We start from the raw sequence: 14,920 nt of genomic DNA, 5'->3' as shown, positions 1-14,920 counted from the left end.
TTTTAAGTGACTCATCAAATAAACAATTAAACATAAACAGTATGCATACATTGCTGGCTTATCTGACAAATATGATGGGGAAAACAGATCAAATTGTACATTTCACATCCTACCAACAAGTCAAGAATTTACTGTAGAATAATATGAGATTATCAATGTATATTTTCCTTAATTAGGCTCTAAGATACCTATGGAAAAATAGCAATGCAAATCTGGAGCAAGAAATGTTGCCTATACCAGATTGGCCACAAAAATTGAAATATAAAAAACTGGCAAACAAAATCACATTGACTGTTTAACTTCCCATGTACTGTACAGTAGGTGATTTTTTTGTGTGACTATTGCTGCTTGTTTAATGTTAGTACAATATGTGTGTGAGGAATTCTTGGAAAGACTTTAATGCATAAATAGATGTTTAACTTCATGGTTCCACTATAATTGACAAATAAGGACAAAAGATGAAAAGAAAAAGTGAAGAACACAAACCTCATAGTGTCATATACGACTTTACTCAAAAACAAAAGACTAAAAACAGGCTTACAGACTTCCATGAACAAACAGCATTAAAATTAGTGACTATGCAGTGACTAGTGACTTGGCATTAGCGGTGTCTTTCACAGGTCCTTCCGCCTTCCCAGGCGTATCTGTCAGTGTAGATTAACAAAAACATCCTTCCGTCCTTCCGCACCACATGGGTTGTGTCTTCATGTCTTCACGTCACCACTGCTGGACGGACCAGGGAAAGTCTCTGTTTCTCTCCCTCACACTCTGCTCGGTCTGCTCCGCTTCAAGTTCCCACACAATGGGCAAAAAAGAACTACTCTACATGTTTCAAGAAAACCAAGTCCTGCAAAGAACTAGTATCTAATACATATTCCATCTAAGTATTTTCTCTTCCATCAACATTGGGCACCGTATATGATTATGTACTTTTTTCTAAAAAAAAATATTTTTTTCACATACTGTATAAAGGATTTTTTTATCAACCTACAGTATAAAATAACAACAGAGTTGTCACTATACATTTAAAAGAAAAATTAATTACAGTATATATTTTTTTATCTCGTAACATATAGTTAAATAAAATTTATTAACAATATCTTTAAGTATCCAGTTAATCTATTTTTCAATTTACACTAGTAGGAGGTTTATACACCCCTGTGTAGTAAACTAATTGTATTTTTTCTTTTCTTATCTTTCCATTATTGCACTGGATTATATAATCAGCACAAATAAAATGCATAATCTCTAAAGTGTGTACATTTTTAGCAATTCCCAAAACACCAAAACAACCTAACTTTTCTTTCACAATAAAACATGTACTTATTTTTTTTTCACATAAAAGCCCTTTCAATATTTAACAGATTAATATTATTGCTGCTAATGTACATTTAATTAAATTTCTAAGTACATTCTGTGTAATACAGTACAATGGACGCACCAAGAGGGTCAACAATGCAATACTTGTTTAAACCAATTATCCCCATACTGCAAATCAAGATGCTTTCTAAAATACAAAACAACACTACTTTAAAAAAAAAATCAGGATCAAACTGTGACATTTGTCAAGCAGAGGATGTAGATAAAATATATTAAGTTGTATAACTCCTTTTTCTTGATGCTATAAATAACTCCAATTGTTTGAAGTTAAAAGGTACAATTAGCTTTGAGCTAAGTATTCACATTTTGTCTTCATGTCATTTTATAGCTAATGAATTTATTGACATGGTTATAATAAAATATTGAAATTATATTAAATAAGTAAAGTTATCCTTTTTATAAGTAAAACTCAGAAAAGTCAAATAGAGTGTTTTGTTAGTCTGTATCAGAAATGGAATGTATACTGTTTTTCAGGCTATTTTGTAATACTTATTTAGGTGTATTCATTTAATTTTCAAGGCTCAGAATTGTGAGCTATGATATAAAGTGTTTTACAGTATACATATTTTTCTGCAGGAAGAATATTTATAAACTATTATGATTGCACAGGCATTTTTATACATATGAAATACCTCTATTGATATGACTATTATTCATAGAAAGAGAGTCCTGATCTGCACGGAGAGGGGCAGTATGACATAAGGCCAAAGGGCTTCTCCGCTAAGGAACTTTGAGGTCAGGATTGGGGTTGTGGGGTCAGAAGGGATGGAGGAAACTGCCCAGGCCCCTAGCAATGGCCAATCTCCCTGCTCTGGGAGATCAGGAAAATCCCCTCACTAAGCAAACTAGCGTCCCCCAAATTCTGCCGCCCTAGAAGGCCATCTAATTGGCCTAACAAGTGAAGTGGCTATGGTTTCCCCTAACCACTAATGAATTGGGGGTAATGATACAATGTTATTTTAAAACTGATTGACTATTGTAAATAATTGTCATAAAGTAATAATAATAGTTGCATGTTCTTCTACAGCGCTGATAGTTTTTACGTAGCGCTTTACAGAGACATTTTCCAGGCACAGGTCCCTGCCCCGTGGAGTTTTCAATCTACTGTACATTATAAACACATTTTAACACAAAGCAGCCAATTGCAATTCCAAACAAACATACAAACAAGGCAAGCCAACAAGTTTTTATTATACCTGTATGTATGTCCATCTATAGTTTACAGACATAAATACAGGTGCAATAAAAGAGCATGAAAAACAATTGAAACACATTAAAAAGGAACATACAATACAACCACTGATTTGTCCTGTACGTATGTATACCCATAGTGACATATATACATTCAGGCCAAATAAATGGACATAAAAAAAATGGACGTCAGGAAAAAAATGCCAAAAAACCTGTAAAATAAAAATAAAATACATTTTCTTTTTTTACTTACCATTAGATGAACCACTCAAAGCAATCAAGGGGAACCGGAAGCACTGGAACAGCTAATCCAACAACAGGAACCAGGAAACCATACAATAAAAAAATCATTACAATCCACAAGTGTCTTTATCTTCTTTTTTCTATTTGTAATCTATAGTGGGGGTCTTCTCCATCTTCTTCTGTCTTCTTCCGGGGTCTTCTTATCTTCATCCGCCACGCCCTGGTCTTCTTTCTTCATAGGAGGTCTTTCCTCCTCGGCGTCAAGCCTGAAAATGAGACGACATAGGCTTTTAAAGGCCTATGACGTCACATTTTCGTCATATGGTTCTCAAGGTCCTGATTGGGCTGAGAAAACCATGTGTTTTGGCCGACAAAAAAAAAATGATGACGTCATTTAAAGGCAATGAAAGCACAGCCAATCAGAATTGGCTGTGCTTCAATTGCCTTTAAGATGACGTCATGAAAAGAAATATGTCCGGCCTCACATGGTACGGTAGCCAATCAGAGTGTGGGAACTCCATGTGGTATTTGTATTGTGTCCGCTGTGTACAACTGAATGCGGGACAAAACCATGCCAGGAACCAAGATGCAAAACCTGCGCATTGCTCTACACAGCGGACACAATACTGTACAAATACCACACAGGAATCGGGAATACAAAATCAGAGGAAGGTTCACCTGTTCTTCCAGCAATGTCGTGTACCTCATCATGTGCATGAAATGCCCAGGGGGCTGCTACTACATAGGTGAGACAGGGCAGGGGCTAAACAAGAGAATGAACCTGCATCACCACAGCATCACACGCGGTACAAGAGACAGTCCTGTTGGCGAACATTTCTCTGACTCTGGCCATAAGATGAACGATCTGAGGGTTGCCATACTCAAAGGTAATCTTAAAACCCCGAAAGAGAGACGGTTGCATGAATACAAATTTATGCAACTGTTCGGGACACTTAGCTAAAGGCCATGTCTGTACATACTGTGCTATATGTATGCACACACAGCTGTCTCTCACACATACTAATACTCCTTGTTTTTCCATCCCTATACACCAATAGGGACCACTAAGTATCCACACACACTTTTAGTTGTGCTACAAACACTCACATTTCCACACCCACCCACACCATTTATATCCACTCCCACTCCACACACACCTTGTGTAAAGCACTGTATATACTGTGGGCTCTCCATTCATTTTTATTCACACTGATACACATACACACCCTTTCTTCACTTGCTTTCAGTAACCTTTTGACACCTCTAGCCATAAAACACATCCACACCGGGGGAAGAAACAGCACAGATAACATTCCAAGAGACACTGTTTTTAAGTATACCTTTTGCTTCATTCATTGTAACATCGCCGGAAGAAGAGATCAGTGTATCTCGAAAGCTCGCACAAATAAAAGCATTTCGTTAGCCACAGAACGGTATCATCTATTTATTTTTTTGATTATATATACTGTATATATATATATATATATATATATATATATATATATATATATATATATATATATATATATATATATATACACACACATGATGAAGCCACTGTACAAATAAATGGGTGAAGGGTGGGTATCGGGTCAGGGTGGCTTAGCCCCTTAATGACTGGTGCGGTTAATAACCGCTAAGGTCATTAAGGGGTTAGGGGACATTAGTTTGGCACTTTTTCTTATTGTGTATGTTTTTCAGCACCACAGTGTATGGACGGGGAGGAAGATTCGGGTGTCCTTCGTCGTGGGTGCCGGACAAGGGTGAGTACAAAATGTATTTAATGTGATTAATGTATATTTCATGGGCAAATGCATTATTATCCATATGTGGATAATAGTAATTTTGCCCATTAATGTATAGTATGTGTTAGGGGGCGGGGGGGATGTGTGTGGTATATTGCTATGTTTATTGGGGGCAATTGTCCCCAATAAACATGCTATTAAGCCTTAACCCCTTCATTGCCTTAGCGGATAGCCGCTAAGGTAATGAAGCTGCTTTAATGTATTTTTATTAATAGTGTGCCGGAGCAGGGGGTCCCCTGAGCTGAACTGCATTGATTAATGGCTCAGAGACCCCCTGCTTCCCGAGTTACAGGCCCCGGTTTGGGGCATCAATGCCAGTGTGGACGCCATCTTTATTGAGCCCACGTCGCGTCTTGGACGCTATAAAGATGGCGCCGACACTGGCACCGATGCCCCATACCGGGGCCTGTAACTCAGGAAGCAGGGGGTCTCTGAGCCATTAATCAATGCGGTTCAGCTCAGGGGACTCCTGATAGCCGCTATGGTAATGAATTATTATTTATTGTTATGTGTGTTTTAATACTAGTGTAGATGTGCAGGGGGTCTCCTGAGCTGAAACGCATTGGTTTCAGGTCCGAGGACCCCCTACTTCAGGAGTTACAAGCCCCGTTATGGGGTGCCGGTATCCCCTGTACTTTTAAAGCTCCTGCGTCACGTGACCGGGACATTTAAATTCTGCAGGGGATTCCGGCACCCCATAAAGGGGCCTGTAACTCCTGAAGTAAGGGGTCCTCGGATCTGAAACCAGTGCGGTTCAGCTCAGGAGACCCCCTGCTCATATACACTAGTATTAAAAATCATATTTGGCCAGCACGATCGCCTGTAAGAACCGTGCATTGAGACGCAGCGTCTCCATGCATTTCTTACAGACTGCTTTGTTTATAATAGTTATCGTGCTAAATAACTTTTAGCACGATAACAGGGGGGGGGGGAAAGGTGATCGCGCGCTATTACATTATATACATTTACTGCAAAGTGGAAAATTCCTAGCTTTGTGTATTTCTGTGTCAGAATTACTAAGGAAAGTCTGCTATAGACCCTAAAAGAAAATGTATAATGTGATATTTAATTTAGTTTAATGATGAGCCTGAATAAACTACGTTGTCATGGAGAGGATTGGAGTAATTACAAATGGTGATATTTTGCATTGAACAAACATTTTGTAAATATAATACAAAAGATATTGATGAAATTGAGCACAAGATTCCAATTGACATACAGTAAGCTCCTTTGTAATACAGTATATGACCACTGTATGACCTTCAGATTGACTGATATCTGAAAGACACTTTAATGGTCCTGAAAACGTATATACTGTACTACAACCTCTATGTTCTACGAGTCCTGCTTAACAGAACATGATTTATCCTTTTTCATACTGGTCAAACAAAATGTTTGTCAACCAGTCTTTTCTACAAAGAGCTGAATCATATTTTCATATGTAAATGATTTCCATTTGTTAAACATTTCCAAAGGAAAATGTGATGGATTGAAACATATTGGTTCATTATAGAAACTCTACTGTTTTTAACTGCATTTTTCTTTTTATTCCTTGCAGGTATATTGCACCAGTTTCCCAAAAATATTTTGATAGTCTTTAGAATATATATTCCATTTATACCAACTGTGTTCAACAAACTGTGTTCAACAAATAATGTAGTAAACTCTGCAGCTTGATCATACCTATATAGCAGGGTCATCCCTGCCCTTCTCCTGGTACTAAGCCCTGGTACAGCAGGCCCCCTGTAGTCATCATGGGGGTTTCCCCCTTCACTGGTGCTGCCCCTGAGTGTCAGAGGGGGCGGGTACAGCAGGTTTGCTGGCACTGGCACAAATCTCCTTCATGGAGACAAAAGTGTGTAATAGAAGTGACGTCATGTGCAGTGTTATTATTGTATATGTCTTCCCACGCATGCGCAGAAGCGGGCGTCGCCGCATGCATGTGCAGAAGCGGGCGTCGCCACGCGAATGCGCAGACGCGGCCAATGCATGCGTATAGGCAGCCAGCACAGCCAACGCATACGCTGAGTTGTGAAGAGAGACACACACATAATAACAAAAGACGAAAAAGTTTCACTTAAAATGCGCATACTCGGCACACATACTCTTTTTTTTTCTATCTATACTATAATTCTAAATTGGAATCCGTCTGTTTGTTTGTATGTACGAAGCATCGAAATCTCAGAAACGGCACCACGTAGCATAACAAAACTTTCACTGTACATTCTGCAGCGGATTTGAAGGTCAACGCAACTATTTTGAGCTTCCAATGTGACTCACCTCCCAAATTATGGACATTCTAAGTATCTCTCGGCTGTCCTGATGTGCCGGCAGCGGGAGGGGAAGGGGTGGGGGGGCGGGGACATGTATTCAATATTACATTCCCCGGGCAAAGCCGGGCACAAAAGCTAGTATATTATGTAACAACCCAAACTAGGTTTTGTTTTTCCAGGTATTGATTTCATATTCAACAATGGTTTATTTACTACTAGCAATATACACATATATGTATATCCCCATTTTTGTAGACTTTGTAAGGCCTCGGCCATGGTGCACCGACGCGTCATCACGCTTGAGCGCTGTGATGTCACCAACTCTCTGAGAAGGAGCGCAAGGCTGCGCTTATAGTGATGGCAACGGCAATGCGACCGATGACATCACCCGTCGACGTCAGATAAAGTTATAATATGATTTTGAGCGACGTCGCCGGCTTAAAATTTTTTGCTTGCGTTCGCCGTCGCGCTTACTATAAGCGCTTGCAACGGAGTCAATGTATTTGTTTCTGAGCACCATCGCCATCACAAGGCACTATAAGCGCAGCCCTAGCCTGTCCTGCAGCAATTTACAAGCGTGAGTAGGGGAAGGGGCGTGGCACATAAGGGAGGGGGTGTGTTATTGCCTGGATTGGGGCGTGTCAGTGAAGGAAGTATTGGGACGTCACATTCGTTGTTGCCATGCCATGTGACCCTTCAGCGCGCTTAAAAATCAATTTTGCCTGTCTCCTGAAGCGCAGAGCTTTGGAAAGCATTCGTGCACATGCACACACACACACACGCAGTGTGGACATGTGCACCTACTATCATGTATTTGATTGCGCCAAGCGCGCCCGTCTCTGCATCATGGCCGCAGCCTTAGAGTTGAGTCACTAGTTCACTTTCTATGACCCACAATCAAACCGCTAATTAGAAATGAAAAAGGCCAATCTGTACAATTTTATACTGTAGCATATTTTTTCCCATTTACAAAACAGATATACAATTTTAACTGTTACTACTGTACAGTACATGAAAAAAAACTCTTGTGTAGAGAAACATGCATATTGTATTTCCTACTTTCATTTATTAAAATATGCTGACTGTTTAAATCAATCAAATAAAAAATCAAATAACAAAGCTATTTGTCATGTTGCCATTTAATCCATGTATTGCTGGCTCAAACATGGCAGTAATTTAGAAACAAATTGTAACTCACAATTCTCACAATCGGCGTATTCATGATTCTCTGATAACGGTTGTCACGATAAAGTTATGCAAGAATTAAGTATGTGAGCAGTCAAGCAACCAAGGGGTTAATCTTCTTTTTAAAAGAACACAATTTCTGTTTCTTGTAGGTTTAACATGGAATGTCATGGGTCCCTGACATTAGTGTTAATAAAACCATTAAGGAAAGTCATGTTTGCATTAAAATGACACAGATTACAGATACACCAGCAGGTGTTATTGTATCTCCTGGGGGCAAACTTCAAAATAAATCATAACACTTTCTGAAACATTCCTTGACAAGCAAATACAAAGTGACAGGGGGGACACTCCATTTGCTATTCACCCATAAGTGTGTTATACCTGATAACACATGGATTGCATTTTTCCTACTTCTTGAAGGGCCTAATAATATTCAATAGTAATGTATTAGGATTTCTGAGTTATTCTTTTTGGAGTGAAATCTCTTTTCTGGTATCTAGTAAATTTTGATGGGACAAAACTCCTTCATGGAGACGAAAATGTGTAACGGACGTGATGAAAGGCGAATGCACCAGCAAGCGTGCCCCTGCTGGCTAATCTCATGCCACACCTGCGCAGAAGTGGCCTGCTCATTCCACACATGTGCAGAAGCGACCAGCGCCACCTGCGCATGAGAGTTTGTGGCACTTATACAAGTGTAATTAGTATAGCCAGTAATCTGTTTGTTGAGTGATCATGGTGTTGTTGCTGCCATGGTCACATGAAATTCAGAAATGTGGCTGTAGTTTGGAGTCTGTTGGTGGGTAGTGCAGCTGTGGAGTACTGTACAGTGTCAGGCACAGAATGTTTTGCTGAAAGGAAATTAGGGTGATGCTTAAGAGAGCGGCTTTAGCAGGGTCTCGCGCGCGTCAGCACGCTTGGGGAAGCGTGTGTCTGACGGCGTTTTGAAACTTCCCCGCTTGCCGGAGCGCAGGGCCGGTCACGTGAGCGGTCGCCCAATGAGGGCGAACCAGCTCCGTGATGTCACTGGCCCGCCCCCGTCCCGCCCCCTGATGGCTCGCTGTGCAAGGCCAGGGAAAGCACCGCTTTCCCTGAGCCTCAGCGCGCCTCAGCACGTTTGAGAGGCACTATGTCCCAGGCCTAAGAAAGGATCCAATATTCAACTTGTCTCCATGCATCACATATCGTGAGACTACTCATTCCTATATAGAATCCACATGGTCTTATTGCTTTTCAGTCTGAACCAAACATTATACAGTATCTACAATTTAACCAACACTATTGGGCCCTAATTGACTCATTGATTGCAGCTGGCATATGGGAACCAACTCATTCTAGTGCTAAAATAAAAATAAGAAGCAGTATAAAAGAAGTGTTATAAAATCTTAAAATTAAATATAAAGTTGTTGTCAAATAATGAAAAAAATATATAAGTATATGGAATCTAAAAAGTAAAATAAGCAAAGTAGAAAATGTGCAACTCTTTGCTAGTGTTGGTGTGAATACCAATAATACTGTATTTAATGAAAAAGTGCTACACAATGCAAATAAAGCCTATTGTGAATACTGATTCATATGAAAAAAAAAGATGGGTGTGTGCTGAGAACATACGTTCTTACTGAAACTTCTTTGTGTTTTGTCGCTGAAATTTTAATTATACTCTCAAAAGTCTTTAATTCATTCAAAAACATCAAAATTAAAATACAATTTCACTGACAAAACACAAATACGTTTCAGTTAGAATGTGCCTTTTGTAATATTTAATGTAATTAGTAATGTCTTTGAGCACTAATTGAACTTAGTACCTTTTGAAGAGATTGACCACATTTTCAAACATTTCTTGCTAAATTGAGGTTTTCGTTTTAATTACATATTTTTCTAGTAAAAGGTGAACAAAGAATACTTGTTGGTTTCAGCGTTATTGGGTTGTAGTGTGCTGGTCGTAGGGTGTGAGTGCTTAGTTTTGGTGTCCTGCACGGAGGTGAGTTGAACAACTGGAGAGCTTTAACCCCTTTCACAGACACACACAGACAGGTATTACATTTATTTCTGCACCTGGGTCCAGTTAATAGAGCTGTGAAAAGGAAAGATCCAGCGCTCCACGGATTTGCAAAAGTATCAAATTTATTGCGCCATACACAACGACCGTTTCGACCTTAGTAGGTCATTTTCACTTGAAAAAGACCAACTAAGGTCGAAACGGTCGTAGTGTATGGCGCAATAAATTTGATACTTTTGCAAATCTGTGGAGCGCTGGATCTTTCCTTTTCACAGTTCAAGCTTGGATATTTGTGACAGGTATCCCTTTGAACCAGCAGCACCGATAATACTGTTTTGTTTTTTGATTAATGGTGTGCAGCATATCACTGTTCATTTGTCCAGTTAATAGAGGGCATTATTATTTTTGTGAACACTTATGCCGAGATTCTCAAAATCGCAAGTTTACATTTCCGTGCGATCTGACCTGATAACACGTGGACTGCATATTTTCTATTTCACAACATCTTGAAGGATCTAATATTATTAGCTGGTAATGTATTCGCTTTTTATTTTGTAAATTGTCTGCCTGTAGACTGTAGACTGTCTGCCTGTAGACTGAAGACTGTCTGCCTGTAGACTATAGACTGTATGTCTGTATATTTTTGTAATCCTTTATTTCTGTAATAATTACTGTATGGCTTTTGTAATATTACATTTAAAATTTAATGTCTTTGAGCTCTAATTTAACCTTTTGAAGAGATTGATCAAATTTTCAGGCACATTTTGTTAAAAAAAAATGAAAGACTTATTTTTTTAGTATAAGGGGGACCGAGAACTCCTGATGTTTAAGCCCTTATATTAGTCCTGGTGGTGGCAACGTAATTGGGTGTAGGGTAATGGTTTTGGGGTGTGAGTGCTCATTTTTGGTTCCCTACGGGAAGGTGAGTGGGACAACTGGAGAGCTGGTTGTTGCTAACCCCTGTCAACACGTGCGGTATTATGAGTTGTAGTGAACAGCAGATATTCAATAATTATGCATTGAAATAAATATTATCATCATTAATCCCTGATTCTCCTGGACAAAAGTACTGTATGCGACTGACAATAATGTTTTAATGCATCTTGGAGTGTCTGCTGCTCATTATATTTGAGCAATGACGAGAAACCAGCATCACCATATTGTAAACAGTAAAGTGATTGACTGTTCTAGAAGTAGCATAGATTCTGTAGGTGTGGTGTGTTAGAATACATATGCATATATTAGTTATAACCAATTATGTACATACACTTCTATGTTGGTGAGTAATTGCAAAGGATGAATTGCACAAACTTCAAATTAAAAACATAGCTGTAGTCAAATTGTACATACAGTCTGTATCAAACACTGACCTGAGACCATAAAGCACAGTGCCATCAGGATGAAGACGAATCATTCTGTTCTTGACAGTAACACCATGAACAAAAGACTTCTTGTCATTCAGGAAGTATGTATCAGGAACCCAGAGTTGATCCGCTACTCTATTGTCCAAGGTAAGATTTAAACGAATTTCTGAATATGAAAGTCTTTTATCCCTCCATGCCTGTTGAAAGTACATTGTCAGGGTATAGTCCTGTAATAAGAAAAGCAGCTCATTAATATATGCCATAAACATCTATGGGGAAGTTTAGTTCAGTTTTTCACAAGATGTAGTCTGGACTACAACTTTTATTACCCAACCGCAATGTTTTAGGATATTATAGGAACGATTATTAACTCATGTAACTTTTCTCTCAAATGGTGCAACCTGTCCATTTAGAAAAACTATTATTTTCTGTCCATCTATATATTATTCAGCTGATATACTTGAGACTACATTCAGTTAGCTCCTGTATTAGTTGGTTTCAAAAAAGCAAAAGAATAACCAACTTTCAATTGATGTCTTGTTCTAGAAATTTAAGAAGGCAGAATGTTAAGAGCTATGGACCTTTCATCTCAAAATGGGAAAAAACACTTGTTTTAAAATGGTTTTGTATACACCATACACTCGAAGAACAATTTTATATTCAACATGTAATGAGCAGAATAAAAAGAAAAATATAAGGCATACATGCTATACATAGTAAATCATAATAAAATTAATAATCAACTATATTAAATGTTAGTTAGTTATTCAGAAATGTCACATAAGGTAATAACATTATCTATTATATTTTTCATAAAATAAATGATATTATGTTTTTATCTTATGCGAGTTTTAAGGACTCAGTAAAACATAGATTATTTTTAAATGTTTGAAGAAATATGTGAATTTTTAAATTGTATGCAAGGTAAAAAAAAATACCGCCCTGCACTTTCAGAAATGTTGCTGCCTGCTCTCAGGAACATGCTAGAATTGTTCTAAAAGTAGGAACAGCTCTGAGACAGGGCAGGGGATTGGTTAAGAAGTATCAGCCACGGGTTGACTCCTCCCCCTTGCTCCGTGAACTGAGCAGATTCAGTTGAATTGGTGGGGTGGGGGAGAGAGAGAGTCTGCAAAGCAAATGAGTGTGTGTCTGTAGTTTGTTTCTGGCTGTAGTTTCTGTTTGTGTGTGTCAGCAGCAGCAGTGTTTATGAGTGTAGCAGCAGCTGTGTGTTTGTGTGTGCTGTGCTGTTGTGTTGTATGTGTGTGTAGCAGCAGTTTGTGTGTTTAGAGGTGCTGTGTTATGTGTAGAGGTGCTGTGTTGTGTGTAGAGGTTCTGTGTTGTGTGTAGAGGTGCTGTGTTGTGTGTGTAGAGGTGCTGTGTTGTGAGTGTAGAGGTGCTTTGTTGTGTGTGTAGAGCTCCAGTGTGTGTATGTGTGTGTCTGTGTGTGTGTGGTGTGCTTGTGTGTGTAGAGTTGCTATCTGTGTAGAGGTACTGTGTTGTGTGTGTTGTGTGTGTGTGTAGCAGCAGTTTGTGTGTGTGTGTAGATCTGCTGTGTTGTGTGTTGAGCTGCTGTGTTGTGTGTGTAGAGCTCCAGTGTGTGTATGTGTGTCTGTGTGTGTGTGTGTGTGGTGTGCTTGTGTGTGTAGAGGTGCTGTGATGTGTGTGTGTGTGTGTGTGTGTGTGTGTGTGTGTGTGTGTGTGTGTGTGTGTGTGTGTGTGTGTGTGTGTGTGTCAGCAGTTTGTGTGTGTGTAGATCTGCTGTGTTGTGTGTTGACCTGCTGTGTTGTGTATGTGTGTGTAAACAGAGGGGCGGCAGTGTGTGGATATAGATATCTGCAGCGTAAGAGTATGTAGAGGTGGATTCATGTATTTACCATTTTATTTTAATAAAAAAATCTATATAACTTTACAAAAGTGTTTATTATTTATGAAAAAAGTCTACATTTAGCCTGTAATAGTAATAATCCCCTCAGAACAGGGCATTACTGGCCAATAATGCCAATACTGGCCAATAATGCCTCAGGCCTTCAACTCTTCCAGCCAGGGCATTATTGGCCAGTAATGCCCTGTTCTTAGGGGATTATTACTAACTAATGTATAGTAGGCTACTCTATATTCTTTAAGCCTGCAATTCTTTGCTATAAACCAGTAGGCTTGCATCATTTATGATAGATGTATGTGGGCCGAGCAACACAACTAGATCACATGCATCTTGGAAAATGTCCTTACATTGAAACAAAAAAAGAATAAAGACAGAATGATCACTTTAAATAGTAATTCATGAAATGCAGGCAAACTGTAATAAAATGCCTGACATCCATCTCTCTCTCTCTCTCTCTCTCTCTCTCTCTCTCTCTCTCTCTCTCTCTCTCTCTCTCTCTCTCTCTCTCTCTCTCTCTCTCTCTCTCTCTCTCGTTCTCTCGCGCACTCTCTCTCTCTTTCTCACACTTCAATCAGAAAAAAAAACGTAATTCATTGCAACCCAAAGGGAATGTAAAAATAAATAAGCAACAATACAGACAATATAGAGTTTGCATCAATTTATCAATTTTTCACTGAATAAAACTGAAGCTTGGGTTGATATAACTAAAAATAAAATATACTGTAATACAAAATCACAGTTACAGAATCATAGCTCATTTACAAATCAAATTGTTATAGTCACTAAGTCTAAAATATGTTGTATTGACAGTCAGGACAATGTCAGCAGCATCGACTGTGTGAATCTTGCTGAAGACTAGTAGTCACGAGGGTATGACCAGGGAGGCCGCCAGGTGGTTCCCCTCTCCCCCTGCCCCATACCCACTTGTAATGTACGAATAAAGACAGGAAATGGGAACTGGAGGTAAAATGACCGTGGCTATTTATTTATAGAGAAAACCTAAGAGGGGTAAATGCCACTCCCTGCCAGAGTGCTCCTTTGACAGGAGCGGGAGGGGACGGTCAGCTGGCCCTCGAACTGCTGACCTCATTACGCCTACGCGAGCGGGCTCTTTAGGTCATGGATTAATGACCACACCCACTCGTACTCCCCTGAGCTCAAACAGCCCTGCTACCAGTCTGGCAAGAACAAGCACCTACCCCCCAAGAGCCGCCACTAACAATGCCCGTACCCCCAACTACGCCAGAACCCTCTCAAAACCCTCCTGCAAACTGTTGTTAAACAGATCTATCCCAATACCCAACATGTGGACCCCATCTGCCCTAGTTAACCCCCTAAGCTAGAATTGAAATCTGGATGTCTGATATCCCAGCCCCCGCACTGCGCCACGAACTTGCCTACCACCCTATTTCAAGATAGAAAAAATAGGCTAAAGCGCTCCAATGCCAGCAATTAAAGAATATTGTAAGCCAAAACCACTTCATCCAAGGTATAAGGAATGAGTAATAGTCAATGTCATCGTTCCTAGCGTCCCCTTTCTTGGATAATCACGCCAGCGCTTCCCAGTAATCTCGTAGAAGAAATAGGAGCTCTAT

The 14,920-nt window shown here is 39.5% G+C and overlaps 1 protein-coding gene across 1 annotated transcript in view; it reads right to left on the bottom strand.

Moving 5' to 3' along the window:
• The window catches only part of GABRB2 (gamma-aminobutyric acid type A receptor subunit beta2), a 473,189-nt gene that overhangs the window by 306,008 nt on the left and 152,261 nt on the right, over positions 1-14,920 (bottom strand). The window contains exon 4 of the mRNA XM_075601932.1: positions 11,450-11,670. Within this exon, the coding sequence (XP_075458047.1) occupies positions 11,450-11,670 (221 nt within the window). The remainder of the gene's footprint in view (positions 1-11,449; positions 11,671-14,920) is intronic.

Source organism: Ascaphus truei, chromosome 5 (genome assembly GCF_040206685.1).
Source record: "Ascaphus truei isolate aAscTru1 chromosome 5, aAscTru1.hap1, whole genome shotgun sequence".
Taxonomy (NCBI): domain Eukaryota; kingdom Metazoa; phylum Chordata; class Amphibia; order Anura; family Ascaphidae; genus Ascaphus; species Ascaphus truei.
This window is presented reverse-complemented; position numbering and strand designations above follow the sequence as displayed.